General features: G+C 40.2%; 3 protein-coding genes across 3 annotated transcripts; all 3 read right to left on the bottom strand.

The window, feature by feature from the left end:
* Window positions 1–2,923: 2,923 nt before the first annotated feature.
* CPG2 (cuticular protein glycine-rich 2) lies at window positions 2,924–4,202 on the bottom strand. Its single transcript, XM_028183787.2, has 2 exons — window positions 4,011–4,202; window positions 2,924–3,226 (listed from the first exon to the last, which is right to left on the bottom strand). Exons 1-2 carry the CDS (start codon window positions 4,020–4,022, stop codon window positions 2,951–2,953), a joined length of 288 nt encoding a protein of 95 aa, XP_028039588.2. The 5' UTR covers window positions 4,023–4,202; the 3' UTR covers window positions 2,924–2,950.
* Window positions 4,203–8,210: 4,008 nt separating this feature from the next.
* On the bottom strand, window positions 8,211–8,921 carry LOC114250093 (uncharacterized). Its single transcript, XM_028183833.2, has 2 exons — window positions 8,863–8,921; window positions 8,211–8,708 (listed from the first exon to the last, which is right to left on the bottom strand). Exons 1-2 carry the CDS (start codon window positions 8,872–8,874, stop codon window positions 8,271–8,273), a joined length of 450 nt encoding a protein of 149 aa, XP_028039634.2. The 5' UTR covers window positions 8,875–8,921; the 3' UTR covers window positions 8,211–8,270.
* A 4,820-nt stretch (window positions 8,922–13,741) lies between these two features.
* Window positions 13,742–14,338, bottom strand: LOC114250094 (uncharacterized). The gene is made up of 2 exons (XM_028183834.2): window positions 14,307–14,338; window positions 13,742–14,143 (listed from the first exon to the last, which is right to left on the bottom strand). Exons 1-2 carry the CDS (start codon window positions 14,316–14,318, stop codon window positions 13,742–13,744), a joined length of 414 nt encoding a protein of 137 aa, XP_028039635.2. The 5' UTR covers window positions 14,319–14,338.
* Between the last annotated feature and the right edge of the window lie 3,291 nt (window positions 14,339–17,629).

The following is a 17,629-nucleotide window of genomic DNA, read 5'->3' as shown; positions in this document are numbered from 1 at the left end:
AAATTATATATAAACAGTATAGAATTCTGCAAGGTTTTCGATAAAGATCCTAAGAAAACTTGTCTCTTTACAACATTTCTCAAAAATGGGTCAAAGGTGGTGTCGCGTAGCAAATGATCGCGATAAATGTGTACCTTCTTAAGTCAAACAACAATTGCCTGACTACAACTCTCCCTGGCGGCAGTGACAGGGGCATTATGGCACTCTTGCATATTTCTACCGTGAAGCAGTAATGCGTTTCGGTTTGAAAGATGGGGTAGCCGTTGTAACTATACTGAGACCTTAGAGCTTATATCTTAAGGTGGGTGGCGGCATTTATGTTGTCTATGGGCTCCGGTAACCACTTAACACCAGGGGGGCTGTGAGCTCGTCCACCCATCTATGCAATAAAAATAAAAGTCGCCCACGCGATGGATTGGCAGACTTCAACGTATCCACCATAGACCGCATCGGTCGCCGCGCTGTGCCTCGTCCAGAAATGTATACTTACTACAATTACTCAGTTACAAATAGTTGAAAAGTTTCATATTACTAGTTACATCATATGCCTTATACTTACACCTCATTCCTATCGTAAGGAAATTATATCTCGAACTGTATCATGTGACGATGTGGAGTAACCGTTAGCTGTCAAATGCGTAATGAGCGTTTCTAAACCAAGTCGCCTGCACGAAGCATTACTCTGTACACACAGCTAAGACTAAGCTGAGTTGTGTGACTGCTTCTATTATGAACGGTGAAGGAATAACATCGTGTAATAAAAATCAAACCCGCAAAATTATATTTGCGTAAATACTGGTGGTAGGACGTCTTGTGAGTCTGCACGGGTAGGTACCACCACCCTGCCTATTTTTGCCGTGAAGCAGTAATGCGGGGCAACCGTTGTACTGTTAAAACTGAGACTTAGAAGGTGGGTGGCCGCATTTATGTTGTAGTTGTCTATGGGCTTTTTTTTTTCGGGCCCGGGGCCGAACCTCCTACGATTTCCCCGCGCCTAGGGGGCGCGCGGGGTATGTGAAACTCAACGATCTGCAGGTGTTGAGAGCAGATCGCTATGTCTATGGGCTGCGGTAACCACTTAACACCAGCTGGGCCATGAGCTCATCGACGCATCGAAACAAAAAAGAAGATATTGTTATCTAGGTTTTTTTAGTTGAGAACATTAAATAGAACGGCACTAACAGGCTGTACTGGCTTCACACGTCCTCAATTAGTTCGATGTGGTTAAGGTCCGCTATCCTTGCTCGCTTTACATGTGCAAATGTATCGAAATACGTTCCAAACTTTTAAAACAAAATCGCATAAAATATTTTGCATTAAATGAGTTTAACCTTAAAATTTGGCGTCAAAATTTGCAAAATCAAAGTGTTTTTTCATTCAAAGTTCAATGCAAATTAGGCACTCCTCTTGATAGACTATTCACTTGAATAATAATAAAAAAACGTATTAGTTTAATCTCGCTTGCTAATCTTTACTTTAATATGATAATATGTTCATATATAAATAAAATATAACATTAAAAAAAACCTAATATTTAAAAAAAAAATACATGCCCGCTGAGTTTCTTGCCAATTCTTCTCAGGACGGAGGCTAGTTCTTGTGAATTGGCGGTAGTTCTTTTGACGTTCAACAAGTATGTACTTTCATTTATGTTGAATAATTTTTTTTTTATTTGATTTGATTGATTTGATTTTACAACAATTACGAACGTTTACGAACAATTACGAACGTTAATTTACAGTTTACAGTTTTTTGCGGTCGCGGATGACTAAAATATTATACAAGTAAGTAACCGACCCACCTTTAACACGGTATTTTGCAACACTAGCACTGAAAGAAAAATTCCCCAAAACCCTTTTATAAAACGGTTCTTCTACAACACGATAACGAGATTTTTGTTGGAAATTATTTAGAAAATTACATTATACACTATGAACACACAATGTGTGGGAATAACAGAAATTTTACTGCTTATTATTATTATTATTTGTTATAGGGAACATAATACATACAGGTATAGTAAAAGTTACAGGTAACGTATCTAACTTGCTATAGGAGGGTTACCGGTACTTACGAAATGAGTAGTAACAACTTGTTACCGGGAACCATAAATGGACGCCATGATCCGCCCCACCTTAAGAAAAAGTGTTAAGAAGTTTGCACTGTCTAAGCCGGCCCCACAAAAAGGCCAAATGGTTTAGAAACAAAAAAAAGCAAGTAAAATACGAAAAACTATTCGCAGTCAATTTAAATCTTGCTGTTGTGGCGGGCAGCCATTACAGAACACAAGATATTTAACAGATACCTGAATCTCCCTCACGACATTTTCAAGATCTATACAATCTATACAAGTTCCGACAACAACACTCGGTCCGTCGGTCTACCGAGCAATATCACCCTCAAACTGTCACTATTCAGAATATTCATATTCTTCTCGTACGTTTTCTTCGTGTCGGAAGATCATATCCCGTAATACTTTAAATAACCTTCCATTTCGGCAGCTATAAGTACACAGACTGCCCTGCAAGTGTCGTTATATGGACCGCGGAGTATAAATAACAACTGACTAAAAGAAAAACTTCGGTGCAGAAGGTAAGGGAAAATCATTACCTTATGCTAACTTTTTTTATTATTGCTTAGGTGGGTGGACGAGCTCACAGCCAACCTGGTGTTAAGTGGTTACTGTGGAGCCCATAGACATCTACAACGTAAATGCGCCACCCACCTTGATGAAATCCGGTACCATCATCGATTCTTCACACCTCTATGTTTGAGATTGCCTACCGGTTAGTACCGGTAGTGGAAAAAATAATCCAGGAATTCCAATCTACATATTTGTTAATAGCCAAACTAATTAAAAACAAAAATTATGTTGATTAAAACAAATAAATATTAAACAAAATAATATTTATTTAAACCCCTAAAAAACCATTTTCATCAATTAAGGTGTTCACCACCATCCATTTCCGTATCCGCTGTATCCGCCGATAATAGTAGGGCTGGAGATGACCTGGGGCTGGGACACCACTCTGTTGACGTGGACCACTTGAGGAACGCTGACCACCCTGGGAACGTTCACAACCTTGTTGACGGAGACCACAGCGGGGGCGGAGTAGCCGCTGTATCCGCCGAAACCAATATCACTGTATCCGCCGAGCAACCCAGTCCAGCGCTTCTCACGGATGCTGGCGGTAGACGCGATGGTCACTAAAGCGAACAGGACTACCTGCAGATGAGATAATACATACTTTAATATTTCGACGGTTAGTTTTGGACGATTTCGTTTCTTTTTAATACGCTCTTATTAGCTTCAAACGTATGTTTGTTTGTAACGGAATCTTTGAACATGATTTTGACCCCCTTCAAAACGTCGGATTAACTCGAAATTTGGTATACTTACCGGTGACCGGTGACAATTTAATATAAAACAATAATAAAAAAAATATTTAAAAAAATAATATTGAAAAAATTGAAATTCAACTAAAAAATGAAAAATAAATAATAGTTTAAAAAAACAAAAAAAAAATACGCTTTTATAGAAAATCTCACTAAAAATAGAAAATAAATCTTTATAAATTTGAATTTAAAAAAAAAAAGTTTAAAAAACAAACTAACAAAATACGCTTTTATAGAAAACTCAACTAAATAACTAAATAGAAAATAAATTTTAATAAATTTGAATTAAAAATAGTGAAGAAAAATGATATTATTGTAAAAAAAAGCGTGGGGTGCATGATATTAGTAGCTATAAATATTTAATGAACAGATATGAGTAGAAGGGGTATTTTGATAATATCCTGAAAAGCACCCCTAAGCTATTATTTATTCCTGCTTAGTTAGTAAGAGAATCTGGCATGCGATCTTCATCCCGAATGAAAATATTTTCACGGCGGTTTGCCATTGGCCATTTCAACTATAAAACGAAGTACTTGAAACGTCGCAAATCCCAAAACAATTTAACAATTGCGAGTTTAAGCCGGAATCTTAACTGAAATTACTATTTTACTTACAAAGGATTTCATGTTGTATAAATGAGCAGTTCTTTGCACTCGGTCAAACGGTAGATCAGTGATACTGTTACGGTTTAGTTCGCCAATAAATACACGAGAGTGAGGCCTCGTGACGCAATGCACAATGGTCAAAGAAATCACACAGCCTTCGGATATTTCAATGAATAAACATCCCCAGGGGTGAAATTACAACACAAATTATCGATGATAACGTAACACATAAAATTTTCGAACTTGCGACACTCCGAGGGCCAGCTAGGTTAACATATTGATCTTATAATAACTAGATTGACGAGAGATACGCGAGTGAATATTAATTGTGTTTTAAGTCATTGGTTTCCTCTTAAATCACAATTTTGATGTCTTTGAATGAACGATTACGAATTTACATACAAATTTAATTGTTTGTTATTTAGAATATAATAAAATAAAACATTCTGTCTGGCAAGAGGAAGAGAGGCCGCCACAGAACAACTTGGCGTCGATTGGTGGAGCAGGAGCTAGGGGTCTTGGGCATGACGTGGGAGGAGCTAGAACAGACTGCCCAAGACCGATGTAAATGGAAAAATTTGATTCGAGCCCTACACCCCAGCAGAGGGTAATAGGAAAGAATGATTATGAAAATAAAACATTTGGTTCCCGACAGTAATTTTTAAAGTGAATCTTCTTTATGCGCGTTGAGAGTAAAATTTCACTCGCAACAGATTCGTTACGGCTAGAGAGAAAAGATACAACTTAGGAAAAGTGAGAGTGAGAAAATAGACAGAGCGTCTCGCGAATCACTCGACAATGGAGAGAGGGAGAAAGCGAGCTAGGTCTTTTTTTTTTATTGCATTGATGGGTGGACGAGCTCACGAGTGATATTCAGTGGTTACCGGAACCCATAGATATCTATAACGTAAATGCCACCACCCATCTTGAGATACGAGTTCTATGATCTCAGTATAGGTACAACGGCTGCCCCACTCTTCAAACCGAATGCATTACTGCTTCACGGCAGAAATAGGCGGGGTAGTAATTACGCAAATTATAATTTTGCGGGTTTGATTTTCACTACACGATGTTATTCCTTCACCGTGAAAGTCAATTGTGAACATTTGTCAAATACGTATTTCATTACTGCAGTGGGGACCTCATATTCATAAATTGGCGAGTAAGCTCAGCTCTGCAGCATACGCAGTAAAAAAAATTTGAATGTTAACAAATGCGGACACGGCTCGTTTAGTTTACTTTAGTTACTTCCACAGTGTCATGTCCTATGGCATTTTGCTATGGGGCAATGCGGCCGATGTAGAAATGATATTTATTCAGAAAAAGAGCAGAAAAGAGCTATACGTGCTATTTATAACATGCACTCAAGGGAATCCCTGAGGGAAAAATTTAAAGAAATTAAAGTTACACACTATGCCACCCCAGTACATCTTTGAAAATTTGATGTATGTTCGTAAACATATTGAGGAGTTTCCTAAAAAGTCGGACATACATAATAGAAATACTAGGAACAAACACAAGCTTGTTGCGCCGATGAGTAGGTTACATAAGATACGAAATTCATTCAGGTGTTTGTCTGTGCGCCTGTACAACAAAATCCCACAAGATGTTCAGAACCTACATATACATAGGTTTAAGAAAACTATTAAAGAACATCTGTGCAATAAAGCTTACTATAAAGTCAATGATTATCTAGAAGATTGCACAAAGTGCAGTAATAATTGTTACGTTATAATACTCATTGTAAAAATGAATATTTAAAAAAAATCTAATATTAAAAACAAAAAAATATATAAAAAAAAGACATGCCCGCTGAGTTTCTTGCCAATTCTTCTCAGGACGGAAGCTAGTTTTTGTGAATTGGCGGTAGTTCTTTTGACGTTCAACAAGTATGTACTTTCATTTATGTTGAATAAAAAAATTTGGATTTGGATTTGGATTAGAAGAACTGGTACCCGCCTGCGGGATTCGAACACCGCTACATGGCTACACACGAATGCACCGGACGTCTTATCCTTTAGGCCACGACGTTTGAATGACTCAGAACGGGCCGTGATCTCAACAAATTAAAAATTAAATATATAAAATTAAATAACTTTACACAGTAATTTATGTTTGTGTGTTTTAATTTACGACCGTTTGGTGCGCGCTGTAATCAGAGCGCAACGAAATATTAATGGTGAACTTCCAGCCGGCGATAGCAGTTATCCACCGTCTCTCATGGACATTTGTAATGCCAGGGTCTGGAGGAGTCTCATCGAGCTTCTTTTGAAGACAAACATTTCAGAGTCGTCAGAGAACACGGTGGAGGAGACAGTTCATTACAGGGACGGATAAACAAGGCCCATGTGGAAGTTGGTGTGCTTTAAGTTTTAATCACGTTTAAATAATCAATCTCCAATGGCTTGGAATCCCTGGCCCATTGGAATACCATGAAGAACTCGAAGTGCAATTTAACCCATAGATACAAACTACTGAGTTTCTCATCCTATGTTTTCAGTGGGCCTCTGTCGTGGCGTGCAACATCTTTGACAGGAAATAAGACCTACAGCGACTAGACATAAACACAGACTAAGACAGACACTTGACAAGAATTCAAAAATAAAGAGAGAAATGGAACGAGGGCCTACGTGATTAGCGGCAGGTAGTACATTTTTGACTTCCTTTAAGACGGACACAGACGGACACACGAAGGCAGAAGTTTTTGATGAAGTTCAACTCCCACAAATCACCAAATCCAATGATTTTCTCCTGTACAAAAACAAGGGGCTACTTTTAATTATTTCTATCAGGCTGAGCCTCATCACCTCGCCCACTAGTCGGGGTGAATGAAGCTCACCTATTGTACGGAGCTTTCACTGACATTGATTAAATTATTTACAAAAATAAACACAATGAGTTATCTCCGTGAAATTCTAAAATAGCAGCTATCTTTAAGCTCCGCATAAGCTTTAAGAAGTCACTATCAACTGTTCGAAGTCACTTTTTTATGATTTAAGATTCATATCTTCGCTCCCTCAGCCTGGACTTACCTCCCTCTACCTTAACATTTATCTCTAATGCAAAAAACGGTTAATTTCATTTTCATTGAAGTCTCTCTCTCTCTCTCCGTGATAAAGTCACCACGAGAGAAACGTACGCTCTGTTCCATTAAGTAATGTTTAGTTGCTCTAAGCTATATCTTATTTCGAAAGTGGTAACACATACTTTTTCCAGATGAACCCATCCACATAAATAACGGGAAATGTGAGAACTCATAGTAGTCCAAGATCCCAGGGCCCCCAGACGTCACGTATTTTCTGACGAACGAAATGTGGATGATTGCGTAGTGTTAGTATGTTCTAAGAACGCGTGCCTACCTGCTACCTTGCTTAGACGGCCAATTTTCAGATATCAGGTACTCGAGGTACATAAAATCATTACCTACTTCACGTATTTTCTGATATTTTAGGCAATATCCTTAAAAATAAGTCGCCAATACTCCCAGAAACTTTCCGTGGGCCGCATTGCTTTGCAGACACTTTGAAGGGCCAATCATCCCCTATATTCAATTTAATACCTCTGTGGGTAAGAGTGCAAGGGCATTATCCACGCGCATGAGACTGAGTGAGACATGTATTAGGATATATTGAATTCTCTGTCTCTCTGTCTCTCTATCTCTCTCTTACAGTTGACTCATATCAATTAATTATTAATATTCAAAGAAAATCAGTTAAAAATTAAATAATCAGGTAAATAATTAATCAAATTATATATGGGAATTAGCCCTATATTTATATGTAATGTAATGAGTTTTTTCGATTTCGTATATATATATATTTTATTACTCCTGTAGGCAGACGAGCACACGGCCCACCTGATGGTGAGTGGTTACCATCGCTCATAGAGCGCGAGCTCATTGGGCGTGGTTGCTTGGGTGAGTTCCTGCAACGGATCGAAGCCGAGCCGACGGCAGAGTGCCACCATTGTGGTTGCGACTTGGACACGGCGGAGCACACGCTCGTCGCCTGCCCCGCATGGGAGGGGTGGCGCCGTGGCCTCGTCGCAAAAATAGGAAAAAAGGTATCAATTTAGAATACTGTGGAAGTTAATGTTTAGTTATCTACCCAGCTGACGAATAAAGAAGCTGTTTCATTGTAAGCTATCGATAATTTAATTGTTTAATTGATTGTAATTGAACAAATAAAATGTAACAAAATTTGTTGAATATTTAACTTTATTTGACAAATCTTAAATAATTAGAGTTCTACACCACATTGACTAGAGTGTTCACCACCATCCACTGCTGTATCCGCCGCCGTATCCACCGCCGTATCCGCCTCCGTATCCACCACCGTATCCGCCACTGTATCCTCCGTATCCACCACTGTATCCACCGAATCCGCCGCCGTATCCACCGATACCGCTGGAGATAACTTTATTGACAGTGACTACCTGAGGTTGGGAGACTACCTTGTTGACAGATACGACCTGGGGTACACTGACAACTCTGGGGACGTTCACGACCTTGTTGACGGAGACCACAGCGGGAGCGGAGTAGCTGCTGTAGCCGATACCACCGAGTCCACCACCGTAACCGCCATATCCACCACTGTATCCGCCATATCCGCCGCCGTATCCGATCCCACCGCTGTATCCGCCGAGGAAGCCGCGCTTCTCACGGACATTGCCGGCCGAGGCGAGCGCCACCAGAGTGCAGATTAATACCTAAAATTTAAAACAAATAAAATTATAAGCTATCCCTTTATTTTTAGAGCCCTTAATGTTATCACTTAACATTATAATAGGTTATTCGTTTCATAATTTACACTTGTTTAATTAGAAACAAATTGATGCAATTGACGCGTGCTCGTGAACTTACAAAAGCTCTCATGTTGTTGTCTGCGGTCGGCGACAGTGGATGAGTGATGTGCAGTGTCTGGCGGCGCGGTATATATCCGCGCGCGGAGTCGCGCTCGCGCAACACTGCCCTCGCCACACTCTACTCATTCTTTTGACGTTCATTCATAATCCTTCGATCGTTTGTGTGTAGTAATGCCACACACCTGTGAGTTAACAACCTGTTCGCGTTTATCTGTGTTCTTATTTACAGTATCCTTCTGAATGCGAATTAATTATAATTGTGTAATTTATAACGAATTTTTAAAATGAAATAACTTCTTTATCAGAGTGACAGAATCAGCACGACGCATATATTATTTAAATGTAACACGAATTAGAAAATTATCATTAAATTAATTTGTTTTACTTAACTTACTTTAAATAAATAGGATCTAAATTTTATTGATTTGAACACACAACTAACCGATGGCCCGTGCGTTTCCAATGGGTAGGTACATACAGTACATAGCGTTAGTTGTCCTTGATGGCATCATAACGCGGGCTATTTAACTGTTAAGCACATTACTCAAAACTTAGTATATAATGTCATCATGTAAAAATGTTTATATCAATACGGTATTGAAATAAAATAAAAGTGATTGGCAATACAAATAAAAATCATACGTATTTAACTGAACCGCCGACGCCATGACGATGCTCATGTAAGACCAATCTTATCGAAAAATAATATTTAGTTTATAGATCTATGAAGATCTGCGAAATAATGACAATATTAGAAATGACTCTACACTTACACTTCGAGTGCGAACCAATCGAAGACGCTGGTGTATATAACATCTTGCTGGACATCTTGCTCAGTGACAATGTTTGCATTCAAATTCTAAATGTATCTATTGTTTCGGGGGCTACACTAAATTTATTTAGTTAATTTTCTTTTAATATTTCGTACAAAGGGCGTTGGGGTCTATCCACAGAAAGTTACAGGAAACCGAATTTGGTAATGAAAGAATATAAATTTATTTGTTTACATAATTACAGCCAGCAGGCGGTATGTGAGCTCGTCGAGTGCAGCAGACACTTACATTGCAAGCCGGGAGAGCAAGTAAACAAAAACATAATACTTACTTAGTGAAACACAATAAAAAAGGCTATCCAATTTCTATACATATTAAAATAAAACACAAAGAACATAGTTAATAGCTATTAATGTCTTGGTGAAACTAAATGTCAAAGATCGTATTCTTGGTCTGGTTTTATGTCAATCATGTATATTGAAGTTTTGGGCTAAGGGTTAAGACGGCCGATGCATTCGTATATGCGTCTGTGCCGGTGTTTGATCCCACAGAGAGGAACCAATTTTTCTGATAAAATACGTTAAAATTTCTGATAAAATACGATAAAATACGAAGATTTCCACGAAGAATGAATAACATTGTATAATAATAATCAAACCAGCAAAAAAAGTTAATTTCTGTAATTCCTGGTGGTAGGGCGTCTTGTGAGCCCACACAGATAGGTACCAGCACGCTGCCTATTTCTGCCGTGAAGCAGTAATGCCTTTCCGTTGGAAAGATGGGGCAGCCATTAGGCACTGAGACTTAAAACTCTCATGGCTCATGGTTGGTAGTGGCATTTAAGTTGCTTATGTCTGTGGGTTCGGCTGACCACTTAACATCAAGTGGCCCGTGAGCTTGGCCACTCATCTAAGCAACTAATAAGAAACTTACAAACTCTGCCAGTGTTGAGGAGCAGCTTCCTCATCACGCTTAATGACAATAGAAAATGTTCAGAGATCTATTGTGAAGGTGACCCTGAACAAGTCGCTTAAGTTGCTATGTACTGAGTTTTTTTTCTTTCCTTTGTCGGTAGAAGAGCATACAGTCCAGCAGTAAATACTCAATCTCGCTGATGGACATCAGTAATGCCATAAGACATGGCCAAACCGCTGCCTACTGCTGAGGTTTACAGGGAGGTTGATCTGTAGAGCATATACCAACCACAGACGTGACCTTGCCACACCAGAGTATATAAAATAGTTTTAAAAAAAGAAAAAACTATATTTTTTTTATTGCTTAGATGCGTGAATGAGCTCACAGCCCACGTGGTGTTAAGTGGTTACTGGAGCCCATGGACATCTACAACGGCTGCCCCACCCTTCAAAGCGAAACGCATTACTGCTTCACGGCAGAAATAGGTACCCGCACGGACTCACAAGAGGTCCTACCATCAGTAAAAAAAGTATAATATTTATTTCCAAATTAATTTTACAGAGATGGTTTGTTGAGTCTCCAAATAAGATCTTCCTGTGGTGGGAATGGTTCGCTACTTCCCTTAGCTAACTTAATGTACAATCCAGAAATAAACATAACTAATTATTACATTAATGATTAAAATAAAATTAATCAACACAAAATGTATACTATCTGTGTGTGGGAGTGTGTGTTTATGTGTGAGAGAGAGAGAGAAACAAATTAAAACTTCGTTCGGTTAACGGTTCCAGCAATTCTCGTCGCCTGATCTACGAGTATATCTTAATAAATTAATAAACAAATTTGACAGAAAAATGTAAACGTACGGAAACTTTTAGAAGTCGTCGTTGCCTAAAGGACAAGACGTCCGGTGCATTCGTATCTAGCGATGCAACGGTGTTCGAATCCCGCAGGCGGGTACCAATTTTTCTAATGAAATACGTACTGAGCAAATGTTCACGATTGACTTCCACGGTGAAGGAATAACATCGTATAATAAAAAATCAATCCGCAAAATTATAATTTTCGTAATGACTGGTGGTAGAACCTCTTGTGAGTCCGCACGGGTAGGTACCACCACCCTGTCTATTTCTGCCGTGAAGCACGAATGCGTTTCGGTTTGAAGAGTGGGGCAACCGTTGTAACTATACTTGAGACCTTTTTTTTTATTGCTTAAATGGGTGGACGAGCTCTAAAACTTAGAACTTATATCTCAAGGTGGGTGGCGCATTTACATTGTAGATGTCTATGGGCTCCAGTAACCACTTAACACCAGGTGGGCTGTGAGCTCGTCCGCAGTCTAAGTTGTTGACAGCAGAAATGACTTAATTAGATTTAATGACCACGAAACAGAAAAACTTTACAATCGCTTCCATTCTTGTTATGACACACGCGACTCACACATCAGACACACATACACATGTACGCACACAAATCCATACACACTAAACATTCTTTATTTAATATTTGTTATTCTCACTTACTATGAATATAAATGTGTATATATATTTTTAAGGGATTTTATAGTCTTATTTTAATTTTAATGAAATTTTTATATGAAAAATGATATTATGAAATGAAATGAAATTGATTAATATGAGTCGTCTATTATCAAAGGCGGCAATCTGTGCATTTGGACAACAAAATTTTATTGATATGTCAATACAGATTTATTTGAATATAATCGTCTCCTTCAAAGAATACGGTTCAAAGCCTGCATTAAATAAAGGTTAATAGTTAACCTGTTATTTATCTAAGATGTCGTTTCGAAGAGTTTTGTGACTGCCAATGGAATACAAAGTCAATAATTCGTTTTTCTGATTTACCAATCATTGTCCAAAAGTCAGGTTGCCGCCTTTGATAATAGTCGACTCATATGGAACATGGCATGAAATTAAATGATAACGAAATGAAATGTGATGATATGGCATGAAATATAATCTCAGTAAAATGGTGGTCATTTACTGAGACTTTTTCAGTAAACTTTTTGGAGGATATCGAGAGGTTACGTTCAGCGGCTTTGTATCATTTTCCCACATTTGTGCACTTTCACTAAACCACCGTTATTACACAATACTACAAAGCCAAAATAAAACAAATCACATAACTTCACTTCCAAAAATTTCAAAATATGTATATCACTATAATTAAGTTCATAATACCTTCACTATTAAATTCATTATACTAACACTAAACACTAATATATCCTATCTAATACCATAAGGTTATGTCTTTTTGGGGATGCGCATGTGCCAGAACTCATCCAAGGCACGCTGGGAGCAAGCTGACGTGCACCGACTGGAGACCGAACCGACGGTCGGCAGCTCCATAACAGCCCCGGGCAGCTTGTCCAAAAGTCGCCGCCACAAACTCGTACACCCGGAGACCGCACTGGGTTTCACAACCAGCATGGATCGGGCTGCACTGTCATCCGTAACTGGGTTGCTCTTTCGCAAAACGTGTGGAGAATGGCATCAAGAATATATTGTTAGGTCTAACAAGGCTGTCCCCAAACTGGCATACAGCGGAGACCCGAACACTTGAGGGACTAGGATTCGGATAAGAACCCTATCCTGACACCCAGCTCGACGATTGGTATTGGTTTGGTTCGGAGAGCAAAAAGCGCTTTCTCTCACGCACCGCACAGAATATGTCTAGTGAGGATATATTATTGTTAATTCCATAAGGTAATGCTGATTGATAACAATTCAGCAATAGTTCACAACAACAAAGGAGTCAGTATTTTAAGGTTAAGCTCACGGCCCACCTGTTATTACGTGGTTATCTCAGTTTATAGACATCACAACAGAAGCTGTAACAATGAAAAACCCGCCCCGCTCGTATTATTAATTGCTTAAAATTCCACTCCTCTTTAACATGCGAGATGAAAGAGAGAGACAGATCTTTCCTCCTCTTCGCTGTTACTTTGAGAGCATTTTCAACAAAATAAAATCATGGTAAGAAATGTTTGCTGTAGATGCGACAGACAAGACGTAATCACTTCGGTCGATACGAAGAACGGAGAATTGCTACTCTTCTTTGTTGAATTGTATCAATAAAAGTCAACAGTAAAATTTATGTTTATATTTAGATTTCAGGTACACGTATTCTTACAATAATTAAATTAGAACACTACGCTGACTAGAGTGTTCACCACCATCCACTGCTGTATCCGCCGCCGTATCCGCCTCCGTATCCGCCACTGTATCCTCCGTATCCGCCACTGTATCCTCCGAATCCGCCGCCATATCCACCGATACCTCCGGAGATAACTTTATTGACAGTGACTACCTGAGGCTGGGAGACTACCTTGTTGACAGATACGACCTGGGGTACACTGACTACTCTGGGGACGTTCACGACCTTGTTGACAGAGACCACAGCGGGAGCGGAGTAGCTGCTGTATCCGATACCACCGAGTCCACCTCCGTAACCGCCATATCCGCCATATCCGCCGCCGTATCCGATCCCACCACTGTATCCGCCGAGGAAGCCGCGCTTCTCACGGACATTGCCGGCCGAGGCGAGCGCCACCAGAGTGCAGATTAATACCTAAAATTTAAAACATATAAAATTATAAACTATCCCTTTATTTTTAGAGTCCTTAATGCTATCACTTAACGTTATAATAGGTTATTCGCTTGCTAGGTACTTTGTCATAATTTACACTTGTTTAATTAGAAACAAATTGATGCAAGCGTGCTCGTGAACTTACAAAAGCTCTCATGTTGTTGTCTGCGGTCGGCGACAGTGGATGAGTGATGTGCAGTGTCTGGCGGCGCGGTATATATCCGCGCGCTCGCGCAACACTGCCCTCGCCACACTCTACTCATTCTTCTGACGTTCATTCATAATCCTTCGATCGTTTGTGTGTAGTAATGCCACACACCTGTCAGTTTACAACCTGTTCGCGTTTATCTGTGTTCTTATTTACAATATCCTTCTGAATGCGAATAAATTATAATTGTGCAATTTATAACAAATTTTTAAAATGAAATAACTTCTTTACCGGAGTGACAGAATCAGCACGACGCATATATTATTTAAATGTAATTTACTTTAAATATAATAAGGTCTACATTGTATTGAGTTGAACACACAACTAACCGATGACCCGTGCGTTGCTAAGTGGGTACATACAGTACATAGCGTTAGTCGTCCTTGATGGCATCATAATGTGGTCTATTTCACTGTTAAACACATTACTCAAAACTTGTTACATAATGTCATCATGTAATTTTTTTATATCAAGACGGTATTTAAATAATATAAAAGTGATTAGGAATACAAATAAAAATCATGACCGCTAACGCCATGACGATGCTCATGTAAGATAAATCTTATCGAAGAATAATATTTAGTTTATAGATCTATGAAGATCTGCGAAATAACGAAAGGATCTTAGAAATGAACCAATCGAGGACGCTGCAGTAAGTACCATCTGGCTGGACAGTGACAATGTTTGCATTCAATCAAATTTTTTTTATTTTTATTGTTTACATGGGTAGACAAGCTCACAGTCCACGTGATGTTAAGTGGTTACTGGAGCCCATGGACATCTACAACGTAAATGCGCCACCCACCTTGAGATATAAGTTCTAAGATCTCAGCATAGTTACAACGGCTGCCCCACCCTTCAAACCGAAACGCATTACTGCTTCACGGCAGAAATAGGCAGGGTGGTGGTACCTGCTGGAGTCATGGTCCAGACGGCTGGCTGATCCTTCGGCTGGTCGTAGGACCGTCGAGGCAATTCGCCCGGTCCTTGTGGATTGAGTGAATCGTGACAGAGGACGCCTCACTTTCCGGCTCACGCAGGTGCTCACTGGGCATGGTTGTTTCGGTGAGTTCCTGCACCGGATCACAGCCGAGCCGACGGCAGAGTGCCACCATTGTGGTTGCGACCTGGACACGGCAGAGCATACGCTCGTCGCCTGCCCCGCATGGGAGGGGTGGCGCCGTGTCCTCGTCGCAAAAATAGGAACCGACTTGTCGTTGCCGAGCGTTGTGGCATCGATGCTCGGCGACGACGAGTCGTGGAAGGCGATGCTCGACTTCTGCGAGTGCACCATCTCGCAGAAGGAGGCGACAGGGTGCGTGAGAGACGCACAATCCCGCCGCCGTCGAGCGGGGGCCAGAGAGGCGGATTTCGCCCAAGCCCTGGCCCTCTAAGTGTTTCGGGTCCCCCTCACATGTCGGTCTGGGGACCGGTGAGGGGGGCCTAAGAAGACGTCGTGCAAGCTGCTCTGCACGCGTTTTACGCAAGAGCATCCGGGTGATGGAAGGCCGGCCATCCTCGACCCACGCTGGTTCTGGCCCAGCGGGGTATTCCGTAGGGTAACCCACTCTAACCGGCGCCATCTAGGCGGGCTTCGGACAGTCTGCCGACCGAGAGGGCTGGTGGTGGTGGCGCCGACGACCGCCAGTCCGGCGTCCCGAGGGGGAGGGTGATGGGAGAGATGTGCTCCGCACTAAACGCTTCACTTTACCCCCTTTGCCTTGTCATGAGTTCTGTCTCATGCGAGGTTTGGAACGTTGGTTGTTGAGCGACAGGAGGTTTTAGTCAGTTCGACTCTGACATACCCCGCCCAGTATCCCCAGAAAAGGGCGGAAGTCCGGCGATTTCCTCCTGACCAAAAAAAAAAAAAAAAGGGTGGTGGTACTTACCCGCGCGGACTCACACCACCAGTAAAAAAAGTATAATATTTATTTCCTAATTAATTTTACAGAGATGGTTTTTTGAGTCTTCAAATAAGATCTTCCTGTGTTGGGAATGGTTCGCTACTTCCCTTAGCTAACATAATGTACAATCCAGAAATAAACATAACTAATTAACACATTAATGATTAGAATAAAATTAATCGACTTGAAATGTATACTATCTGTGTGTGGGAGTGTGTGTTTATGTGTGAGAGAGAGAGAGAAACAAATCAAAACTTCGTTCGGTTAATGGTTCCAGCAATTGTCGTCGCCTCATCTACAAGTAGGTATATCATAATAAATTAATAAGCAAATGTGACAGAAAAATGTAACCATACGGAAACTACAGGTTGAGATCAGAAATTACCAGGGCCGCGCCGACCTCCGGCAGCGCCTGTGTGCAAAACCCATGAAGCGCCTCCTATTTTTACGAATCTTCATGTTTAAATTTTTTTTTTAATTACATATTTGTTAATTTTGACTTATGTTTTGAAGTAAATCTTGGGATGCTTGTACTATAAATGCATTATATGTTTTGTTATTTACAAGTGATATGTTGTACCTATTGTACCTACTTACTTATCGATACTCCACTAAAAATAATTTTGTTTTTGTGTAAGTGTAACGTTAGTAATTTTTTTGGTGGCGGCGCCCTTATTGTATTGGCGTAGTGTGCACCGCATACTTCGCACATAAGGGCGGCGCGGCCCTGGAAATTACTTAATTAGATTTTTTTTTTTATGTTTGAAATATTACTGGTGGCCCGAAGGCCTTTCCAGTTTCACCAGGACAGGTGGGCGAGCAAAGGCTCAGCCAGGAGGGGTGGGATTTGCTAACAACTGCCCGAGCGCCTCCGAAAAAGACCTAACAACTCAAGAGCAATTGCTTCGCGAATGAATCTACTACCGGATCGGAATCGCGACCCGCTGAGGAGATCCGGCGAGAAACTCAGCGAGCTGATTCATGGGTTAGGTTGCACGACGACCTCTTTGTCGAGTTCGACGAGTACGGTTACCGGGGTCCCTAAGCCTGCTCCTAGTATTAGAGCTGAAGGCGTTTAATTAGATATAATGACCACGAAACCGAAAAACTTTATAATCGCTTCCATTCTTGTTATGACGCACATACACATGTACGAACACAAATCCATACATACGAAGCATCCTTCATTTTTGTTATTCTCACTTACTATGAATATAAATGTGTATAATATACTTATATATATATATATATATATAATTTTTTTTAAGGGATTTTGTTACTTGGTATCTAAGACCTTACTTTAATTTTAATGAAATTTTTTATGAAATAAGAAATGAGATGAGATGAGATGATATG

This window comes from Bombyx mandarina, chromosome 18 (assembly GCF_030267445.1).
Source record: "Bombyx mandarina strain Sakado chromosome 18, ASM3026744v2".
NCBI lineage: Eukaryota > Metazoa > Arthropoda > Insecta > Lepidoptera > Bombycidae > Bombyx > Bombyx mandarina.
Note: the sequence above shows the minus strand (reverse complement) of the source record. Positions and strands in the feature narration are given on the sequence as shown.